This window comes from Lottia gigantea, assembly GCF_000327385.1.
Source record: "Lottia gigantea unplaced genomic scaffold LOTGIsca_93, whole genome shotgun sequence".
Lineage (NCBI taxonomy): Eukaryota > Metazoa > Mollusca > Gastropoda > Lottiidae > Lottia > Lottia gigantea.
The window spans coordinates 161,285-183,826 of NW_008711042.1; the positions used below are offsets into that span (position 1 = coordinate 161,285).

General features: G+C 32.9%; 2 protein-coding genes across 2 annotated transcripts; one reads left to right on the plus strand and one right to left on the minus strand.

Annotated features, from left to right (window-relative positions):
* Window positions 1–2,539: 2,539 nt before the first annotated feature.
* Window positions 2,540–10,752, minus strand: LOTGIDRAFT_223348 (hypothetical protein; the record flags this gene model as incomplete). The annotated part of the gene is made up of 11 exons (XM_009068721.1): window positions 10,644–10,752; window positions 9,512–9,642; window positions 9,117–9,217; window positions 8,620–8,735; window positions 8,077–8,232; window positions 5,972–6,123; window positions 5,355–5,562; window positions 4,781–4,888; window positions 4,203–4,346; window positions 3,585–3,737; window positions 2,540–2,692 (listed from the first exon to the last, which is right to left on the minus strand). Exons 1-11 carry the CDS (start codon window positions 10,671–10,673, stop codon window positions 2,540–2,542), a joined length of 1,452 nt encoding a protein of 483 aa, XP_009066969.1. The 5' UTR covers window positions 10,674–10,752.
* A 799-nt stretch (window positions 10,753–11,551) lies between these two features.
* On the plus strand, window positions 11,552–20,632 carry LOTGIDRAFT_170085 (hypothetical protein; the record flags this gene model as incomplete). The annotated part of the gene is made up of 17 exons (XM_009068722.1): window positions 11,552–11,653; window positions 12,109–12,253; window positions 13,261–13,382; window positions 13,941–14,190; window positions 14,570–14,718; window positions 14,904–15,008; window positions 15,235–15,348; window positions 15,701–15,792; window positions 15,988–16,108; window positions 16,526–16,672; window positions 17,414–17,506; window positions 18,027–18,191; window positions 18,469–18,473; window positions 18,964–19,108; window positions 19,427–19,487; window positions 19,901–20,112; window positions 20,576–20,632. The coding sequence occupies 17 exons, from the start codon at window positions 11,552–11,554 to the stop codon at window positions 20,630–20,632; spliced, it is 2,085 nt and encodes a 694-aa protein (XP_009066970.1).
* Window positions 20,633–22,542: the final 1,910 nt, after the last annotated feature.

Below are 22,542 nucleotides of genomic sequence, written 5' to 3' on the forward strand. Positions count from 1 at the left end.
CACTGACAGCAACAATTTGCACCATTCCAACTTACAGTAAGACGTGAGGTTTTTGTAATTCCACTAGAACTAAATGTTTTATGGCATCACTATCTAAAATGTTGTTAGTAATATATAAGGGTCTTTGTGACGTTGTAAAATGTTTAGTTATATGGAATAGTAGGAACCACAGATGTCTTGGAATGGTGCAAATTGTTGTTATCAGTGTCCCTGATACACACAAAAAGTTGACAAGTCTATTCTACATATCATATGGATATACATTCCACAGGACTTTATTTATATCTTAAAATTATTTTAATATATTTTTATTGGTTTATGTTAGCTATCTATGTTTGGTGAAAATATGTTGGAAACTTTGGTTAGATTTATTTTTTGGGCATCTGGGCACTGCCCTCCCTCCCCCACCCCCCACTATGACTCTTGAGGCTAAAAAATGAGTGATAGTGTGTGCTCATTTATTGATTGATATACTTCCTCATACGAATTGTTACTGTTTCACCAAACTGTAATTTTGGATTTCGCGTTTCATTTTACAGTTCGTATCTTTTGTCTTTGGGTTCTCTTTATATTCTAAATGAGTACTAATTTAAAGTTGATATTTCCATTCCCATGAAAATTCAAATAACCAGGGTAAGTTTGACAACAATAAATTTCTTATTTACATTATGTATTGCTTTTCGCTGTGTTTATTAAAGCTTATTTTAGTTTATTTGTTGTGATTTAACGTGTTAACTTTCAGCCATTGTTGAGGAAAGATATTTATGCTTATACTAGTATACTACCACAGATAGTATTACAGAGACATCCTTATCTTAACATATCTAATTATCTTAACCTTAGATACTACCACAGATAGTATTACAGAGACATCCTTAGTTAACATATCTAATTATCTTAACCTTAGATACTACCACAGATAGTATTACAGAGACATCCTTAGTTAACATATCTAATTATCTTAACCTTTGATACTACCACAGATAGTATTACAGAGACATCCTTAGTTAACATATCTAATTATCTTAACCTTTGATACTACCACAGATAGTATTACAGAGACATCCTTAGTTAACATATCTAATTATCTTAACCTTAGATACTACCACAGATAGTATTACAGAGACATCCTTAGTTAACATATCTAATTATCTTAACCTTTGATACTACCACAGATAGTATTACAGAGACATCCTTAGTTAACATATCTAATTATCTTAACCTTTGATACTACCACAGATAGTATTACAGAGACATCCTTAGTTAACATATCTAATTATCCCAACCTTTGATACTACCACAGATAGTATTACAGAGACATCCTTAGTTAACATATCTAATTATCTTAACCTATGATACTACCACAGATAGTATTACAGAGACATCCTTAGTTAACATATCTAATTATCTTAACCTTTGATACTACCACAGATAGTATTACAGAGACATCCTTAGTTAACATATCTAATTATCTTAACCTTTGATACTACCACAGATAGTATTACAGAGACATCCTTAGTTAACATATATAATTATCCCAACCTTTGATACTACCACAGATAGTATTACAGAGACATCCCTAGTTAGCATATCTAATTATCTTAACCTTTAACTTGCACCATGTTTTATCATAAATCTTTACTTTGTGACCTAGGCCAGTGCTTTCATGAGACTATGTTCTCATCAACATCTAACATTAGTCCAATCCCATCAACATAAACACCAGTTGTTCACTTCATTATTTGGACAAATATATGATAGAAATTTAAACTAAACAAGCTGGGGTTTCTGAGATATGTAGCAAAAAGTCCACTCTATTTTTGGGTAGAATAAATAGAAATTGGAACTAAACAAGCTTGTCTTATTCTGTCCATTACCACCTACACTACCTAAATAAAAAGTGAACTTTTCATGGTTATTTATTCTGAAAGGGACCCAGAATGCGCACAAATATCCTTGGATATTGATTCAAGTACAAGACCATATTTTGATTTGGGGTTGTTTGATAAGTTTTTCAACATGGTATCAACTCAATTAAATGGGAATATTCTCAAGTCTATTTGTCATTCCAAGGTAATCACTGCTAGCTTTAATAATATCAACAGTAAATGTTTTATATTCCGTAAGACATAATTTCCTCTAGAGGTTCCTAGGAAACGTATCAAAGTACTTCACAAAATAAAAAAAAGACTAAAAATATATATTACAACAATTTATACAAAAACAATTAACAAATATTCAAGTAAACAACTGTTTGCATATACACAAGAAATATTGTATCATTTATTCAATTCTCTTTCACAAATACTTTGTCCATCAAAGTCTGACTGATGATCTTTAGTCAGAACACTGTAGGAAGATTTGACAGTGTCAAACTAACTGGACTTGGATTCACCACAGACTTATTACAAAACTATCATTACTTTTTTTAAGCTGATATTCCAATTCACATGAATTCGATTTACAACCGAACGAGCTTAATACAGTTATATTTGGCAGTGAAAATCAAAAGTATTAGCTGTGTAGTTAGGTTGGTATTCTAATTGGAATCTCTTATTTGTGGTGTAGTCATAGGGGTCATAGGGTCATGGTCCACAGACTGATGTAGCATCAATCCTAGCACCCCCATTCTATTAGACATGGACATCCTGATAGTTCTCTCTTTCTCAAATAAATCATCCAGAGCCATCCACTGAAATATAATCAAAACAAAGGAATTGAATCAGAGCCATCCACTGAAATATAATCAAAACAAAGGAATTGAATCAGATCTATCCACTGAAATATAATCAAAACAAAGGAATTGAATCAGATCCATCCACTGAAATATAATCAAAACAAAGGAATTGAATCAGAGCCATCCACTGAAATATAATCAAAACAAAGGAATTGAATCAGAGCCATCCACTGAAATATAATCAAAACAAAGGAATTGAATCAGATCCATCCACTGAAATATAATCAAAACAAAGGAATTGAATCAGAGCCATCCACTGAAATATAATCAAAACAAAGGAATTGAATCAGATCCATCCACTGAAATATAATCAAAACAAAGAAATTGAATACTAATATCTTGTTATTTATATTGGCTATGTTACTATCTTTCTATGAAATACAATGTAGAGAAGAGAAAATGTGTCAGACATACTGCATGACATACTGCATGAACGAATCATATTTATGACCTGAAATGTTCCCAGATATAAACAAATAAATTTGTATACGATCGAAGGGTAACTGATGGTCAACAAGAAGAAATTCGCTCAAACTAGTTAAAAACAGAAGCAGACTTGACATCAGGAAATATTACTTTACCAACAGAGTAGTTGAAGTGTGGAATAGCCTACCTGACAGTGTTGTTTCAGCTAAGAACGTAAAAACATTTGTGCGTCGTTTAGACAGATATTAGAAAAACCATCCCCTGATATATGACTTTAACACCGATTATACATATAGTAATACCAGAAGTAACAAACATGAAATTAGTGATGATGAAAATGAGCCAAATATAGAGGAGAAAGCTGATCTCCTGCGTTTGGAAACACTTAGGTAGACTTTAAAATGTCAAAATGAATACAAACCCATCTTAATCTTTCCATATCAATCTCAGCTCGTCGTAATTTCTCCCAACAAAAATGTTTGACGCATTTTCTTTTAGGAGCGCGACATAGTTCCCCAGTTTCATCAAAAACATTGGTTACTAGGGAACACCCACAGACTTCATCTTGGCCGATCTGTAAAAGAAATATAACAAGGAGTTTTACACCCTTATTTCTACACCTATTAACAAAGAGAGACTTCGTGCAGTGTGCAATGAAGATTTGGCAGGACAGTAGTGAAACTGTCAAGTGCTTTAGAGCAAAAATTATTATGGATATAAACATATATCCAATAATATAATCATATCGTTTTATTACTCATACAGGTAACATTGTCAGGTGAAGACTGTAGGATTGTCAAGTCTTCATAACATTTATAGTCTATAACACACTGGCGCTAAATTTGTTGTTCCATCGTAAAGACTCAATGTTTTATCTAAATCAGCCTTTCCATGAGACTTTTACCAATCAACTTCTGATTTGAAGGGAATATCTTTAAACTTGGCTGACATATAACATCAAATAACCTGATGTTTTCAAAATCCAAAATCAGCGCTTAATTAGTCAAAAACCCACAGATAACTGTCGACTATTTCTTACCTTTGGTTCCTTGGTATGTTCAGGACACAAGACTTTCAGCCTCTTACAGTAAAACTTCTGTTGTGGATTCCAGAAATCACAGAACATTGAATTCCCCTCAATTCTTGTTTTATAAATAGAACCAAATGATGTTTGAGATTCAAACTACAAATATAAAGATAGAATTAGTAAAGGGAGACCCATAGCTATCGAGATGAGAGCTTTACATGACCATAGTCTTGGCACATTCATTGTATATGGATTCTAATGATGACTTTTATAAGAAGTGGTGAGAAGTGGAATATCAGCTTCAAATTAGTAATGTTAGTCTTAAAACATCTTCACATGCTATCAAAAACTTCATCTTCACAAAGTCTTTGCCTTACACCGTGTCTGCAATAGTCACCATTTTTGTATTGCAGAAGTTTGTAAATGCAGCGATTTGATTGGATTGTACACCACAGAATACAGCCAATCATATACCTTGATTTTACTTGCAGCCAAATTGTTAACATCCTTCCTATCAAGAGCACTGATTGGCTGTATTTCAAAGCATACAATCCAATCATATTAGATGATACATTATAAACAGAACAAACCTTAGCGAAACATTTCTCCATGTGTCTTAAAGCACCACGTTGGTTAATCTCACTTCCACACGTTACACAATATAGAGATAACTCTAGATCATCTTCCGTTTCAGTTCCCTGGTTATACACAAATTAATATTCTTATAGAAATGAAAGGGAGTTTTGCATCAAAATTTTTCGGCACCTGTAAGGGCTAAGATCTAAGGTGGTTCCTTCCCAAAATTTGGGGACTCCTGAATCATTTTCAGGTGCCTCACAAAACCTGCTAGAAAGTTACAAAGCCCAAAAAAAGTTTCTCTGAGTGAAAAAAATAGAATTCCCCTAAACAGTGGTGTATTCAGGGGGAGGGCCATTGGGACTGCCAAACCTCCCCCCTCGGGCCAGTAAAAGTTCTTATTTTGAAATGAAAGTTAAGTCCTTTAAATACTGAAGATTCTTCTCAGTCCAGCCCCCAGACCCTGAGCTGAAGGGGTTTAATTAAGCCCTCGCTTTGAAGAGACAACTCAGGCATTTTTTAGACACGCCCCAATACTAAAAACCCACTTTTTCAGCAGGGTAAAATAAAATCCTTGGAGTTACTCACCCCTTGATCAGGGTCTATTTTAAGATGTTTAGCTCGTTCTAATAATGAGTCTAATTCTTTATGACGTTGATCTAGATCACCTAGTCGAGTTTTAGCCTCTAGTTGTTTCCGTCTGATTGATTCTAGAGCTCGTTTATTGTTTTCCTCGGCAGCACACGGACTACTCTGCCACTGCTGAATTCTACTTGGTAACATTTCATAGATACGACTAAAACATAACACAAAAATATAAATTTACATAAATCATAAAACAGGTTATAGAGAAGTTGCTATCCAAGCCAGACGGACATGATCTTTCTTGTTGCATTGGATGCAGTGTGTGAAATATTCTATGAATTATGTTCTGAATATTTATTATTTGAAATTCTCGATGTCTACAATGGCAGAAATTGGTAGATTTGTCTCCTGATTCTACGGTCATGAAATCCAGTATGGTAAGGTAAATTAGAATGGAAGGTTTTACAAAACTAAGATTTATGTGGGATTTAATAACACGTCATTACATCATAAGATTCTTGTGTTCCTGTATTGAATTAGATTCTAAAATCATAACAGACAACCAGACGTAAAATGCAGCACAAAAATAGCCAACGCTTTTAATTAAAACTCAAGTCTACCTTTTAGAGAGTTTTAATCCACAGTCATCAGAGCAGTATTTAGATCCTGGTCTGGCACATTCTATACAGCCTGGTCCATAACATTGAGTTGGTGTATCATCTTCTATTTCTACTGTATCCGATGATTCCTGTTTATATTTCTTCTTCTTATACTTTGGTTCCGATTTCTGAAAAATAATATTCATTATATCAAAATGGTGCTTACACTTCAGTTCCCATTTCTACAGAATTATAATCATTATATATTATTAATAGTGTCAGGGTGCTTATATTTAGGTTTCGAATTCAACAGAATTATCACTTCATCACAAACAGTGTTTAGTGGCCCTCAATAAATCACCTTTTCTTTACCTGACTGGTATGTATTGAAGACTAAATTTTGACTTTTTATTTTGACGGCTGCATTAGTCTACTCTTTTTGATTTCCAACTTTCCACAGCTTTTTGATTATACACCTTTCATATATGTGTTCAAGTACACCATACAATATTGACTCTAATACATAATGTATATAAATAAACAGCACAAGAGGTCTCGACTTGTCCCATCAGAATGACATGACTCTTTTTCCATGTCAGCCCCTCTGACCTGCATCACTGACAGGAAGAAACCAGGTTGAAAAATCAGTTGGTATCTTGACCAATGCTGAGATAGAACCCTGTACCTTCAGGTTAACAAGCTAGCATCTAACTCACTCACCCACCTCGGCTTTAACCCACCTCAAACGAGTGACCACTCACTTACTTGCTTTTCTGCGTCTGATTGAAGACACACAGACCCCAATATCTAGAAATCAGTAGATATTATCTCAACCTATGCCGAGATCGAACGAGAACAATAATATCTCACCTCCGTTTTCTTGGTTTTAGTTTGACCTTTGACCTTCTTGTGTTTCTCTTTCCGTTTATCTTTTTTACGATACTTTCTAGGACTCGTACCTTCACTGGAGCTTGATCTTCTATATTTCTTCTGAAAAAAGATTAAACATTGTAATTTTCAATGAGCTGTAGTATAAATAGAATTGAGTGCTTTACTTGTACAGCTTATTTTTAATAAAAAATATAAACTGGACCCTACAACAGGTACGGTCTTAGTCTCACCATCAAAATATTGACTGCAGGATTTAGCGTGGCGTCATCTATTTAGCATTGACAACTAGGAACCCCAATGACGTTACTGTACGGTATGGCCTGAAAACCATGATGACAATAGCCTAAACCTGTTCCTTCGGTACGAAGTTGGAATTGGGGACCAGTTTATAAAAATATTGTTGAAACAGTATAAGAAATACTAGATACTAACCACTTTAGGAATATTTTCAGACCAATCAGTGTCTATCTCTCCATCACTAATATTAATATAAAGATATAAACAAATCATTAGAATATATATATATAGAAACACCTTATAATGAATGATATAATGAATGATGACAACCATCATATTCAACCAAATAAGAAAATTATCCATTAAAGTTGGTCTTTGAAAGTTATTCCAGTCTTCATTAGCCCATTTAGGTGCAGAAGAGTAGGACGTAAAACTCCATTCATTTCATTTCAAAAGGTTTCATGATATTGAAATACCACTGCCTTAGCAATGTTGACAGTTGTCCAAATGGCAAGATGGTTAAAAGAAGAACAAAAATGAATAACAATATACCTTAAAGGTGGTCTGTAGTCTTCATCTTTTTCTTTAACACCAGGTAATCCTAATAGAGCTAACCCCTAAAACAATACCATCAGAATATAGTAATACTAAAATAATAACAGAACATCACTAGACATCCTGCGAAATCCCTAATTTTCTTGATTTTCATGGATTTGTCTTGATAATGGATTTTTTTTTTTCTTTTTTTTTAAAGAACTTTATGACTTCAATTGTCTCTTTGGATCCTGGATTCTCATTTGTGGGCACTTAGACCTTAAAAACAAACCCTTTCACAAATAAGACTTAATAAAGAAGTAAACCTAATTTTATTTAAAAATCCATACATAGTTTTGGGTATAATTATATACTAATTAAGTATAATCGACTAACAGATTTCTGGCTTGCATCAAAAATAAAATAATATGAAATCATAACAGTAAAGCCTTAAAATAACTTACAAAATTAGCACACTGTCTCAGTCGGCATTTCTGTCTCATTTTATTCGGTCCACCGAATTTCTTCATGTCTTTACAATAATCACATCTCCCACAATCCTCTTTTTTATGACAGGCCGTACAATCTCCACATCTTCTGCTCGATTTCTTCGCTTTACCCTAAAAAAAACATTATGAAAGTCAGAAGATATATCACAACATGATTTAAACTGTGGCAACCAGTGAAATACTTCAGTTAGTAGTGAGATCGATTGTCATCTGCTAGGGAATTATGGGCTGTGATAGTCTAATTTACACAGTAGCAAATCTGATTGATGGATGGACTTATTATACAAGATTTCAAAAAACATTATTATGTTCAGATTTTCTCTGCTCAAATACCTATATATCTATATTATTTCATAGTCAAATAGCTATAATATATATATTATTGCAAATTATGAAGAAATTTTCATTAGAAGTCATTCACTATTAGTAAAAAAAATATAAGAAAACTAATAATTCTAGAAAGCTACTAATTTTCTAATTCTATGTTAAAAATCTTACAGATTCACGTAGTCTGGGGTCTCTAGCTGTTCTATCAACATCACTGGAATCACTTTTAAACTTATCTTTCCAGGGTTTCTTAGTTTTATATTTAATACTTAAACTAGGATCTTTACCTGTATATTATAATACAGGATGATAAAATACAGAGAGAAGACATTGAAAACATAAGGTTTGATAATAGTTCTCTTACAGATTGATACAATAGCTGAAACCATTAGATCCTAAGCCAATAAGGGATATAACTTCGTGGTCTGTCCACAAAAGCAAAGTAATTTTGTATTTTCATTCATCTCCAGGTATTCTGAAATTTGTTTTAACATTTCTACCCAAATATTGAAAACAGAGGCTCAACATTTGTTCTATTCATTACCATATTGGATATTTTAGGTCAAATATCAATATCAGAGGTTGCCAGTGAGCAACTGGTAGAGAGGATTATCCTTGTAAAATTGGTTAGGACCAATTTGATTGTCAATAGATCAAGAGCCTCCTACCTCTACAAGCATCACAATAATAATGTTTAATAGATTTAGCATCAAGTTGAGTAACTCCAATACAAACACCATGATACCATTCTTCACATTTATCACAAGCTCTAGAAATAAACAAATCAAAAACCAAATATAAGCTGTTTCAAATATCTAAGAGTTTTAAATTTTTCATTGATAGAAACAAATCCTGTGATAGAAATGTCAAAGCAGAAAGAAAATTCTAGCCTCCTTTCATCAACGGTAAGAGATGTTAATTTTATTCTTAAGACAAACTATGAGTGAAACAACAAAACCATTAGAATATCGTACATCTAATTTATCCTCAGTGAAATCCAATTTTCAAAACTATTATTCCTTTTAGCTTATTCTTTCCAAAAAAAATGAAACATTGAACTTACATCATGAAGGAAGTACAATCAGTTGATTGACAGATACAATATTTCTGTTCTTCATCATTTAACGTCTTCATTAGAGTTTGAACTTTGACCTTTCTCTCAGGTATATTGAATCTATGGGCTATCTCTTCTTGCTGAAAAGGGAATAAATAAAATCAAAATTCATTGAATAAATCAACGTATATATATATGCATAATGCATCCTCATTACCTCACTGGAAGAAAAAAAATATAAATAAGTCTCTCACTTTAAGTTTTTTTTTCTTTGTCAAATAGAACTCGTGAAAATAACTAAATTCCTGTTAATATTTCATTTAATCAGATTTTTTTTTGAAGATTTTATAAACTAATATCAAAATACAACCTATGTAATTATAGTAAGAGCAAAATTTTAAAAAGCAAATGAAAATTCACAAGATCTATTGAAAAAAAGTGACTAACTAAGAGTAGACTGACTCTATCAAGAAATCTGAAGCCTTCAGAAATGACTTACATCATTTACAATGACATAAAAGATACCTAGAAAACTTTCAGAAGAGAAGATGAACACTAACAACAATTGTTTAGACTACAATCAGTCTATCTGTACCTAATCATTTCCTTTACCCTACAGGTTTGTCAACAGATCACATGACCAAAGAGATAAATATTTATCATCGACCAAAATACACAAAAATATCAATAACTGGACGGACAGGACAAATCTCTATTTAGACAGCAAAATGGACGAAAGTAAGGATGTATTCTTAATCGCTTGACAGTTCACAAGTAATGTTACAACACTACAGTTTTGCTTGAGATTCCGAACGAACAGATATTAAGATAACAGAAGCAAACTTTATGATTGAATAATGAGTTTAGTTCAAAAGGCAGGAGGTCTACCATTTGGATTTGAATTGATATGCAATTTGTCTTTAGGTATAAAGTTAAGAAATTGTGATGGTGGCACAATCGCCCAAAAACGACCATCGTTGAAAAGAAAACACCATGAGCCAATAAATTTATAAATTGCATTGCTCTTTCACAAAAGATAAGGATGCATCTTGTTTTTTTTTGAAATACCGGTATTTTTTGAAAACTTTGCTTTTGCTCTCAACAATCCAAGGCTATACTCTGCTTATATTGGTTCACTTACAGAAGGAGCGCTTAGATCACTGTCCGTCATTGTTTTATTGTTTAATTAGATCAGCTAATTAAGGATCTGATTAAACAAAATTAACTTTCACTATTTTTACAATGTTGTTGTTTATCTCCCCGGAAGTCAAAAGTAGGTCAGTAATGTTAAGACATATCGACCTCTAGTCAAATTGTCCAGTAGTTTCCACTCAACTGAAGTCTTGACAGATTGATGGCAACTTTTTGAATTTCATATCATAATTCTCCATGATCATTAAAATAATAACTACTTTCTTTCAACAATTTGAAATAAACAATTGAGCTAATTCAGGACGATTTGACCAATCGTCTGTCTGGACAAAAGCGACTATTTTGAAAGATATGGACTCACTCCACTAATTCATTTGCCATCTCTTCCCATGTTAAAACACGAAATTCAACCTTCTATAACTTTTTCCAGAAATCTCGTTGAAAGCTTTCCAATATGTCGAATGAAAGCCTGACCAATTCTCAATGTCTCCTAAAAAATTCATTATATGATGACCATGAAAATTTTGAGCTACTAAAATTGAAAGTAGACTACTACCGGTTATACTCATCCGCTAGAGTTTGGCACTTCACAAAACGACTATTTTTAGAATTAGCCTTCCGCCTTTAAGTCTCTCATCATCTCACCAAATCTGAAAGATAATGCAATTTCAGACATCAAATTCCAAATCTAGACCAAATTTTACCCAAAAATAGGCAGGCAAAAACCCCAAAAGGGAGAGAGAAAGAAGATTTCTAAAAATAGCCTGGACTACATTCCTATACAATCATTTGCATAAAATGTTTTAGTGGAGTGAGTCCTATATCATAAATAGAGTTGTTTCCCCTTAATCACCGGTTTCGCCATTTTATGAAGATTTTGGAAATTTAATTGGAAAAATGGAGGGATTGATTCCCGTTATCAACAAACTCCAAGATGTCTTCAACACAGTCGGATCTGAAGTCATTCAGCTTCCACAAATCGTCGTCATCGGCAATCAGGTATCAATTTTATCTATTTTCTTCATCCTTCCATTTTGACCTTCATCTTTTTGCAATAATCATTTCCCTCCAATTTGTGTCTACCTATTCCGTTGTTTCTTTTACCAAATTTATCATGATGCAAAATTGTCAATTTACAAGTTAATTCTTCTATAGATCTGCTGAATTTTGAAATTGCTTGGCGATGAAGATTGTAGGCTTAATAAGCCTAACCTTCCCCTCCTGGCTCCCATTTGCAGCAGTTTCAGCCATCAATTTCAATATCAGACATAGACTTTGCTCATCAGATTAGAGATGAGCTGATAGCATTAGGTCATTCCCACAAGATTGAACTGTAGTCGCTGTAGGTCTCTACACATTTGGCCCAAGTTTATCTAGCTACTTGAGATAAGGCTTAGGTTATAGCAATTTCCTTACATCCTCACATTAATTGCATCATTAATTTATATTTGCAGAGTTCTGGTAAAAGTTCAGTAATAGAAAATTTAGTAGGTCGTGATTTTCTACCCCGTGGTACTGGTATAGTGACCAGGCGACCATTAGTCTTACAGTTAATACATCTTACTAGAAATGATACAGAGAACAGAAACCATGATGGCAGTAAGTTGAAATTTTAAACTACCGGTACCAACATTATGAAATAATATCTTGTTTGAAAAATAGATATTAAATCTTGGCTGCATGTGGAGTCAAAATTATTTTCATAATTTCCAAGTTCAGCCCAATGAGTGTCTGAATCATGATGTGGATAGTTGCTTCCTGAAATCTTGATATAGTTGACATCTCTTCCTGTTAAAGGAGCACCTTCACTATCCGTTCGACCAATCATACCTTAGTTTCAGAAACAGGAATTTTTTAGCTTACATAATCAGTAATAGTGTTCACAACTCATTGTCGAAATTTGAGCCTTCAAATCCATATTAATTCAGGTTTGAAAGTTGAAAATTCGACTAAAATTTTAGTGAGACAATGCCATTTAACACATATATAGGAATAGACAGTGAAATTTCTAGTTTGAGGTATATTTGAAGGGATTATGCGATATGCGTGTGTTTTAGTACTTCTGAGGACTATTAAAGCACATTCAAGACCCAAAACAATCCTCAAAAATTCCGACTGTTCCCTTTTACGCCTAATTCAAAGAATATCAACATTTGCATGTACTGGTACTTAAAATTAATTTGAAATCTCAATGAATGAATATTTTAATGCAATATAAGATTAAGAAAAAAATTATTAGCAACTACTGCAGTCTGACTGAAAATAGCTTCTAATCAATAGTGTAAATCAATGCTATCAGAATCCCCAACACACTTAAGAGGTTTAGAAATCTTCTTTATACATCTAATCCCTTTCAATATTGGAAATTTAAATTAAAATTGTAGCCTACAGTATTTCCATGAAATGACAATTGTAAGAGATAAAGATTGGCTATGCGACCAGTTATCCCTGATTATCGATTATCAGTGACTAGTTTCGTTCGTGTTTGAACTCTTCAGACCGATTAGACTCAACTTGCGGGGTTCTATTTATACTGTTCTGGAACCCTGGTGGAAGGTAACATGGGTTTTACCAGCTGACAATTGATCTGTTATTTTTATTAATAGAGGTGGTACAGGCAGAAGAGTTTGGTAAATTTCTTCACACTAAAAATAAAATCTATACGGACTTCAAGGAGATTAAAGAAGAAATTGAAAATGAAACAAACAGAATGGGTGGAAGTGATAGGGTAAGATAGATAAGGCTGTGAGGCAGCTTACGTATTAATTCTTGTAATGTTTGTCAAAAATTTAATTCTAAAACAAAGACTGAAATCATTATTCCTGCCAACCCAGCTATTAATGGGTAAGCGTACAGACGTTCGTGTAAAAATCTAATGACCTTGAATAAGTCATCTTCACTCATAATTCCAGTTGACCCAGTTGTAAATAGGTAGGGATAATCCAGGAAAGAGCAATGTCAAGAGGTTTGGCCAAGGACCAGCTGGTAGAAAGGATTCTTAACTGTTAACCTAAGTTGATATCCTTGTAAAATATATGTTTTTTTCTTTTAATCCTGAAAAAATCAATGCAAAGAGATTTGGTCTTGGATCAGTGGGTACACAAGATCCACACTACTGTTGATTATGCTGACATTCTGTGTAAAATATAGATTTGTAAATCAACCAAGGTCTCAAGTGTTCTGGATTATATTGCTGCTGCTTGGACAAAAATTTCTCTCATTGCACACTGCTTGACCAAGAGCAGAGAAGTAGAAAGTAAAACTCCTTCTTGTTCATCTCTTTCAGGGAATCTGTCCAGAGCCGATAAATCTGAAGATATTTTCTAATCGTGTTGTTAACTTAACGTTGGTAGATCTACCAGGAATGACGAAGGTACCGGTCGGGGATCAGCCAGTAGATATAGAAGTTCAGATCCGTGAACTGTGTTTGCGGTATATCTCCAACCCTAACTCTATAATTCTAGCAGTGACAGCAGCTAATACTGATTTCTCTACATCTGAAGCTTTAAAACTCAGTAGAGAGGTTGACCCTGAAGGTAGGATTGTTTGTTAAAGATATATACACAATCCATTAGTGTTCAAATACTGATGAAATAGCCCAGGTTGCCAGTAGCTACTATTAAGGGCCTATTATTGATCTGATAATAACAGAATGCATTTATATAGCAATGTTTTGATTACCTGTACTATACACATATTTTCACATCTATTAATTAAAGAGTACAAAAAATCCAAAATATACTGATAGTTTCAAACAGGGCTATCTGGTTGGAATTTCTAATATAAACAGCCCTGCTTGTCATTATCAAGGTTTACAATTAGGGTGATTATCAATTTTATCGTGCATTAGCTCTTTTGTCTGTTTGCCATGGAATCCTTTAAGTCAGACTTGATATTTTGGTTTTTATTTAACAGGAAAAAGAACATTAGCCGTGACAACTAAACTAGATCTAATGGATGCTGGAACTGATGCTATGGATGTATTATGTGGAAGAGTTATTCCAGTTAAACTGGGTATTATAGGGGTAGTCAATAGAAGTCAAGCTGATATTAAAAGCTCAAAGGTGGGTAATATTGTTTATGAAATCTATGAGGATTAAAAAAAAAATGAAATGAAATGAATGGAGTTTCACGTGTAAGTTTCTACACCATGTGGGCTTAGTGCGGCATTAGTCTGCTCTGTTTGTTTGTTTATTTATTTATTTAATAATGATTAAATCATTTAATCATTTAAATATTATATTTTCAGGAGTTACAAGAGGCATTAAAAGATGAAGCGTCGTTTCTACAGAAGAAATATCCTTCTATAGCTAATCGTAATGGTACACCATATCTCGCTAAAACATTAAACAGAGTTAGTACTATTGATTGCTGTTCTCCTGATAAATAGATTTTGGGTCATTTTTGGTTGAAATTTCCTGGAGGGAAGTGTGTTTATACAAAAATTTACGTTTAAATCAAGACTTTGAGTTATTGTAAGATTATATATTCCAATTTACATGTAAATAACAATTAGTGGTATAGTTCAATTAACCAAATACAGTAGTTTTTATTATAATGATATCTTATATATATTTCAGTTATTGATGCATCATATACGAGATTGTCTACCTGAATTAAAAACTAGAGTCAATGTATTAATAGCACAGTTTCAGAATTTACTGGCATCATTTGGTGAACCTATAGATGATAAGGTAGGGATATTTATATAGAAGAAAACATTGTGAAGAAAACTCAGAGCTGGGTGATATATCAGTATCATGATAAATACCAGTATAGTAAAGTATATTATTAGTAATATGGCCTAGTGGAAAATACTGAAATATCGCCATATTGTGATAACTGGTAATAGATTTTTTCGTTCGGGCTAGATGATTTAAATAAACAGTTAAATTGATATTTGAAACATATTTTTTTTTTCATTCTGTAGAGATTGAGTTCATTTTGTGACCAAGAGACATCTAAAATCTTGAACAGAAATTTATAAGGAATATCACCATTCCAAATGTTAGGTATATATAGTAAATGGTAATTCTATATTTTCAGGCCCAGGTTTTACTACAAGTTATAACAAAGTTTGCTTCAGCTTATTGTAATACTATAGAAGGTACAGCTAAAAATATAGAAACATCAGAACTGTAAGTTATTTTATAGTACTGTAGATATTAGTTAGATTTTTAGATTGAGAAATATAAGATTTCTGACAAATATTATAAAATGTTTGCAGTTAGCAAGGTTCAGTAACGTTTTGGAATACTTTTATAAAGCCATCTCCAAATCAGAAGAATGATGTTGATTTTAATAATAACAGGTTGTATGTGTTCTATTTGTAGATGTGGTGGAGCGAGAATCTGTTATATATTTCATGAAACGTTTGGTAGAACACTAGAATCAGTCGATCCATTGGGTGGTCTCTCTACTAGAGATGTTCTTACTGCTATTAGAAATGCTACTGTAAGCTGAGTTCGATTGTTATAGACCCACGTTGAAATGTTGATGTATATTGTCACTGTCTAATTATCGATTTGTCTCTCCACAATTGGAGAGTTTTACAAGTTAGAATTTTGATTGGATTTCAAATGTTTCACCCCTTTATATACTGAAAATAGTCTTAGTGGCCTATGAACGCAAAAGAGACTGCAGTTTTCAGATTTTTGTAAAATTTGAGTGTAGCACTTAATGATCACAGTCATTTGGGTCATTTCCAATTGTAAGCCTCCTGACAAATCTTCACAAAGTACACCCATTGATATACTGGATTTTATTGGGTTGGTGGTCTTATCTTGCTTGGCAACCACTTGTTTCACACTTTATCTTCCTGTTGTAGAGGGCTATATTCACACTAAGCATACACATTTATTTGTATTTTAGGGTCCTCGACCAGCGTTGTTTGTGCCAGAAATATCATTTGAATTATTAGTAAAAAGACAGATAAGAAGATTAGAGGAGCCTAGTTTAAGATGTGTTGAACTGGTTCATGAAGAAATGCAGAGAATGATTCAACATTGTGGTACACAGGTATTATTTATACTCTTATATTATAGGTTTAAAAGGGCATTCCACTGTTTTGTAAAACATTTGCATTATCAAAAACATCGAAACTTATACCTGAATATATTTCTAAAGCAAGTTATTTATATCTATGTATCTACTTGATCAAACTGAATTTGTTTTAAAAATGTTAATTAAAAACGAAGAGTACTAATTGTTAATTAAGCAGTTTAACCTAGTTTTGGTGTTTGGCTTTATAATGGCTTGATATTATTAGTTGAAACCTTTAGAACATATTAGAAGATATATTTCTCTACAATTTGGCGTTTATTTTACTCAAATCCGTACAGTAGTTTTCTAACAGCTTCCAAAAAACATAACGACCTTAAAAACCTTACGCAATGTTTAAAGTATTTTTGGTTTTTAAAAATTAACGGCTGGATTCTTTAATTTTATTCCAGTTGACCCAGATATAGATAGGTATTGACAATCTGTATAGATTAATAACCATGGTAACACTTGATTGGTCAGTTCTGAACAGATTCCGTCTGTTCCATTTCTTCCATGACACACATGGAACGCGTTCTGAACTCTGTTCCAACTTCTTTTTTTTTAATTAAACGTTTTATTGACTGATTCCATGAATCCTGTATGTGCAGAACTCACTAATTAAGCCACCCCCATATAAGTTTACTTAAGTTAAACATGATGTTTTATTTTCCTGTTTGAAGCTCTGTTGTATTGAAATTTGTCAAAATTGTTTTTCAGCAAGAAATGTTGAGGTTTCCCAAGCTATATGAGAAGATAGTAGATGTTGTAACTAATTTATTACGTAGACGCTTACCCCCCACAAACAGTATGGTAAGATTTTCACTTTGATTAAATATAACAATGGTAGTGTTACTTATATCACTTTTCCTTAGTCAATAGCTTTCATGTTAGATAATTTTATATAAGGTTCTGGTAATTTGTCATTAAAGTGGAAAATCAAATGTGTTTGTTAGTTTCATCCCAATTACATTAATTCTCTCTACAAATAATAAGTAAGGTATAGGGATTGAGTTAATCTTTTTTTCAAAGTAATTGTCATTAAGTTCTAAAAATTTTGTATTAGATTCAAATGGTTACATTCATATCTTGCATTTGAGCTTCACATTGGTTGTAATGTTGCACGTGTTGAATATGTAACATTTTGAGTGCAAAAATGGCATTGAAATTGGGTACTTCTTCAAAATCTCTTTCATGCAATTTTTGATGGACTTATTTTGAAAGAAGTGAAAGTTAGTGACTGGGGCATGCTGTCCTGTATCAAGGAAGTGTTTTTATATTACAACAGATGACACATTTCCTATCAATCATGAATATTTTGTATGTATTTCAGGTAGAGAATTTGGTATCTATAGAATTAGCCTATATTAACACCAAGCACCCTGATTTCTCCGAGGCACAACTTGTACATAAGATGATGACAGAATCTGCAGTCCAGGAAACCATGACACAGAAATTATCTCGAGAGGCCATACAGAAACAAGGACTGGATGATAAGGTTGGTAGATGTTTCTATTTTAAGGTTTACTTGTCGTCCCATCTATCAAAAGTTTGATATATTGAGTAAAAAGGTCATTCAATTTCTGGGTTGCCATTGTCATTTATCATCTGGTGTAGGAGTTTCAAATTGAATTATAAAATCATAGTCAAAATTTCACTCATTGCACACTGCATGTTATTGCTTGTAGTAGTTAAATCTTGTGTGTAATAGTAGGCTATTCAAGTGTTGGATACTATTTTGTGCTAACAAGTATGTCTTTTATTTTGGCTTCAAGAGATTGTAAACAGGTTTTCTAAATATGTTACGTATATCAGGGACACTGATAGAATCAATTTGCACCACTCCAATTTTAATCAGACATCTGTGGTTTCTGCAATTCCACAAAAAAAAGTGTTTGATGATGTCAATAATTGCAAAATATGCCTGTATCACATCAGGCCATTCTTGATTAGTGACGTCATCAAAAACTTAGTTTTATTGGATTAGCTGGAGCCACAGAAATCCGATTGAAAATAAGAATGGTGCAAATCGATGCTATCAATATCCTGATACACATACAAAAGTTAGAAAACCTCTTTACAATCCCTTTAAAGGAAGTTACCATGTGTGTGAATGGGTCAGGGTATCTGTGGTGATTTGGCTAACATGCAGCTTGGAAGTCTTTCATGTTTCTGACTCTTTCATTTCATTTCTCCTTTAAACAGGGTGCAATCAACATACAAGACAATATCAATGGAGGCACCTGGAAAATCTCTAATTTAATACGCAGTAATAAACTAGATATCGGTACAACAGATAGGAACTCTGAGACCAGTTCCCAACCTGGTAGTGCTCCGTCTAGCGCCTCTCAATCTCCAGCACGTACAGCTTCCTCTACTAACAGACGTAGTGGTATTAATCTACTTCCTGAAGTGGTATGCTTCTTCAATTATTTTTATTTTGGCTTGGTTATGGTGTGTGAATCATTCCATGGTTTTCTGATGTATCTGTTAGAAAGGGACATAACTCAACCAACTTGGTTACTATAACACAACTTCCTTTTAGTTTGGATCAATAAATCATCGACTTGCTCTCATTTCATTTTCAAAATATTTTGTTGAAATTTCATACTTGATTTTAAGGTTTTGATTTTAGAATTGAGTTAATGGGGGCCATGGGTTATGTCACTCTTTTCAAAAACTTATCTTCAAATGGTCTCACATATGTTTGATGTTGAATTTTTATAATTGCAGCCAGAACAAGCACCAGTAATGAAACTCTCTAGTAGAGAACAGAGAGATTGTGATTGTATTGGTACGTTGATTTTGTTTTTTATTAATTAAGTCTGAAATGATAAATAGTTTTCCTTTCATCAATTAGAGATAAGAAGACCCACAGTTTGGTGTATGGTGGAAGATTACCGATACAGTAGGGAAAAAAGCCAACCATGTCTGCATCATGTACAGATCTGTTTTTCTACTTGATAATCCCATGTCAAACACCATGCTTCTATGATTGATTCTGCATCAGGAAACTCCAGACAGTTTCCTTAAAGCTGAATCTATCTTGATGATAAAGGGAAAGCTTCTTTAGTTTGATGTTTCCACAGGTTTGTCAATCTGCACATAACACTGGTAGTTTGGCCACCATTAAACTGTGTGATGTTTTGACTCTGTGTCATGTGGACTCTTTGACCTGTGAATTATTTTATTGATTGTATATTTCAGAGAGATTAATCAGGTCATATTTCCTAATAGTAAGAAAGAACATACAAGATACTATACCCAAAGCTATCATGCATTTCTTAGTGAACCATGTTAAAGATACTCTCCAATCAGAGTTGGTCTGTATGTTATATAAGAAAGAAGAAATCAATATACTACTTGAAGAGTCAGAACATATTTTTACACGTAGGAAGGAAGCTCAGGAAATGTTACAGGTATGTGGGGGTGGGGCTGAGAACTAAATATTTCAGGGGAACATCAGGGAACCCAGAACACTTTTTATCAAAGTAAGATACCAATATAAGGGCTGTCTAAGCCCTTGAATTAAGCCCTTATGACCTCAATAACAAACCCTTAATATTGATTATTCCAAACCATGATCAGTACCACATGAACCTGCTACCGTGAATAATGAGAGTACTTGATGAGGAAGCTCAAGGAATGCTTTTTTGTGGGCGTGATGAGGCTGCTAGAACATTTTGAATTCTTCAGCATGGTGTTTCTAAACTTCTGTAAGGATTACAATATAATGCAAAATACAAAAGGATGGTTTTATAATGTTAAGAAAATCCTGTAGACCTGTTTTCAATTTGAAGAGGTTTATATTAATATTTATTAAGCTATTTCCAACATTAAGTAAAGAGTTTATAAATTTCTATCACTATTTATTTATTTCAGGCTTTACAAAGGGCAAGTCATATTATTGGTGAAATACGTGAGACTCATTTATGGTGATAAACTCTTAGTTTTTTTAGTTGTAAAATTTGTAAATAGACAATATCCTAGCTTACTTGAAAACAAACTGAAGAGTACGCAAGCTATAATAAAAACAGAGTTTATAAAACAAACTGAAGAGGATGCAAGCTATAATAAATATAGAGTTTATAAAACAAACTGAAGGGTATAGAAGCTATAAGAAAGATAGAGTTAACAAGACAAATATAGAAGATGGAAGACTTGCCAGGTAGTTGTGTATAGCTATCAAGAGTAGAAGTTACAAAACAAAACATTAGGAATCATAAGGACAACCAGTTGAATATTTGTCAAAAATCAAGAAGAAAATATGAAAGTTAAAAAACCACGAAACTGTGGCAAAGTACATTTTAAAGTATTTTAAAGTAGTTGAATATTTGATAGTTGTGTATCTAGATATTGAGATGACTGTTTACCTATATCAGGAATAATTTAAAGATTAAATCCCTGTTAAATAGTGCTGTAAGGTAACGCCGGTGTTTTACGCATAATGAATTTATACTAGCTAGAAATAATTATTTAGACATCTGTAGTGCAATTTATTTTGAGATATTAATTGTTGAGGTAGGTTATAGTCAAGCACTGATGTGAATAGATCAATGATAGTTATACATGTCCTTCAATGTTTTAATACATAACTTACAGGCACTGTCTGTTTAGGCTTGTAGCTAGCTCGAGGTCTCCAAGAGGGGCTGAAATCTTTTTTTGAATTGACAGGAAAGTCAAAACATACTCATTACATATCCAGTTCCATAGAACATGATGTATTTAATATACCTGATCAATGGGAAATAACTCTCACAATGCCCTTGGTCTCTTTTATTTGAGGTATAATAAATAGTATTTAGAAATATACCAGATTGAAGACGGGTAACTCTTGGAGCAAAGTTCATGGTATAAAATTAGCGCATGTAACGTTGTGGCATTATCACTAAAACTGAAGAAAATGTATGTGTTCTAGTGTCTCTTAAAACGTCCCTAGGGCCAGTCTAGATGTATTTCTCATCTCTTATAGTCAGTGCTTGCTATTTTCATAAAATCAGTTTTTTTCTTTGTTTATCAGTATTACTATTATTATATGACAGTTATTTTTCTTTATATCATCATTGTTCTAGATACCTGCTTTAATATATATTACCTTTTGAAACGCAGTATATAATAAACCTAGAAGTAGTATATCTATATAACTTGTGTCTTAAAGATTATAACCTTGTCTATTCTGGTCTGATACCAAATATACTGTGTATTACATTGTATACTTAATATTACTTTTTAACTTTCATCTTGATAACACTTGATAACTGTATGTAATGGAACTCGACTATACATACTAATACCTTTACAAATCTGAATTAACTCCAAAAATATGTCTAAACTAACCATCTATTAAGATCTTTATGCCACTTAACAATAAGGTTTATACCCAGGAGCATGGGACTAGTTTATCAAATTCACTGAAACTGAATATGGTGCCAAATGTTTTTAAAACACGCTTTTTCATCGGCTGTTCAGACCAAACTATTATGATTTGATTGGTTAATGGTTCAATAACCCATTCTTATTTAACCCAGTTTTTCCATTCCTTGATATCAGCATCTGCTGGAATCGAACGTTAACTTGTCATCTACCTACCTACCTATTCCTGGATTAATTTCCTATCATCATGACTCTCCCTTGACCTTTCTCTTATATTAACTTTATCCAAAAACTATGTTCAAGCTTTTAACAATTTTAACAAATCATCATGTATTATTCTACTTATTAAGACTGTCCAAACAAACCAGTTAATCTGTACTATAATGTCACGCTTTTTTCAACAGTGTATCACATGTATTAAGATTATGTATGTATTATTATGTAAAAAATGTATTATTTACTTAGAAACATAGTAG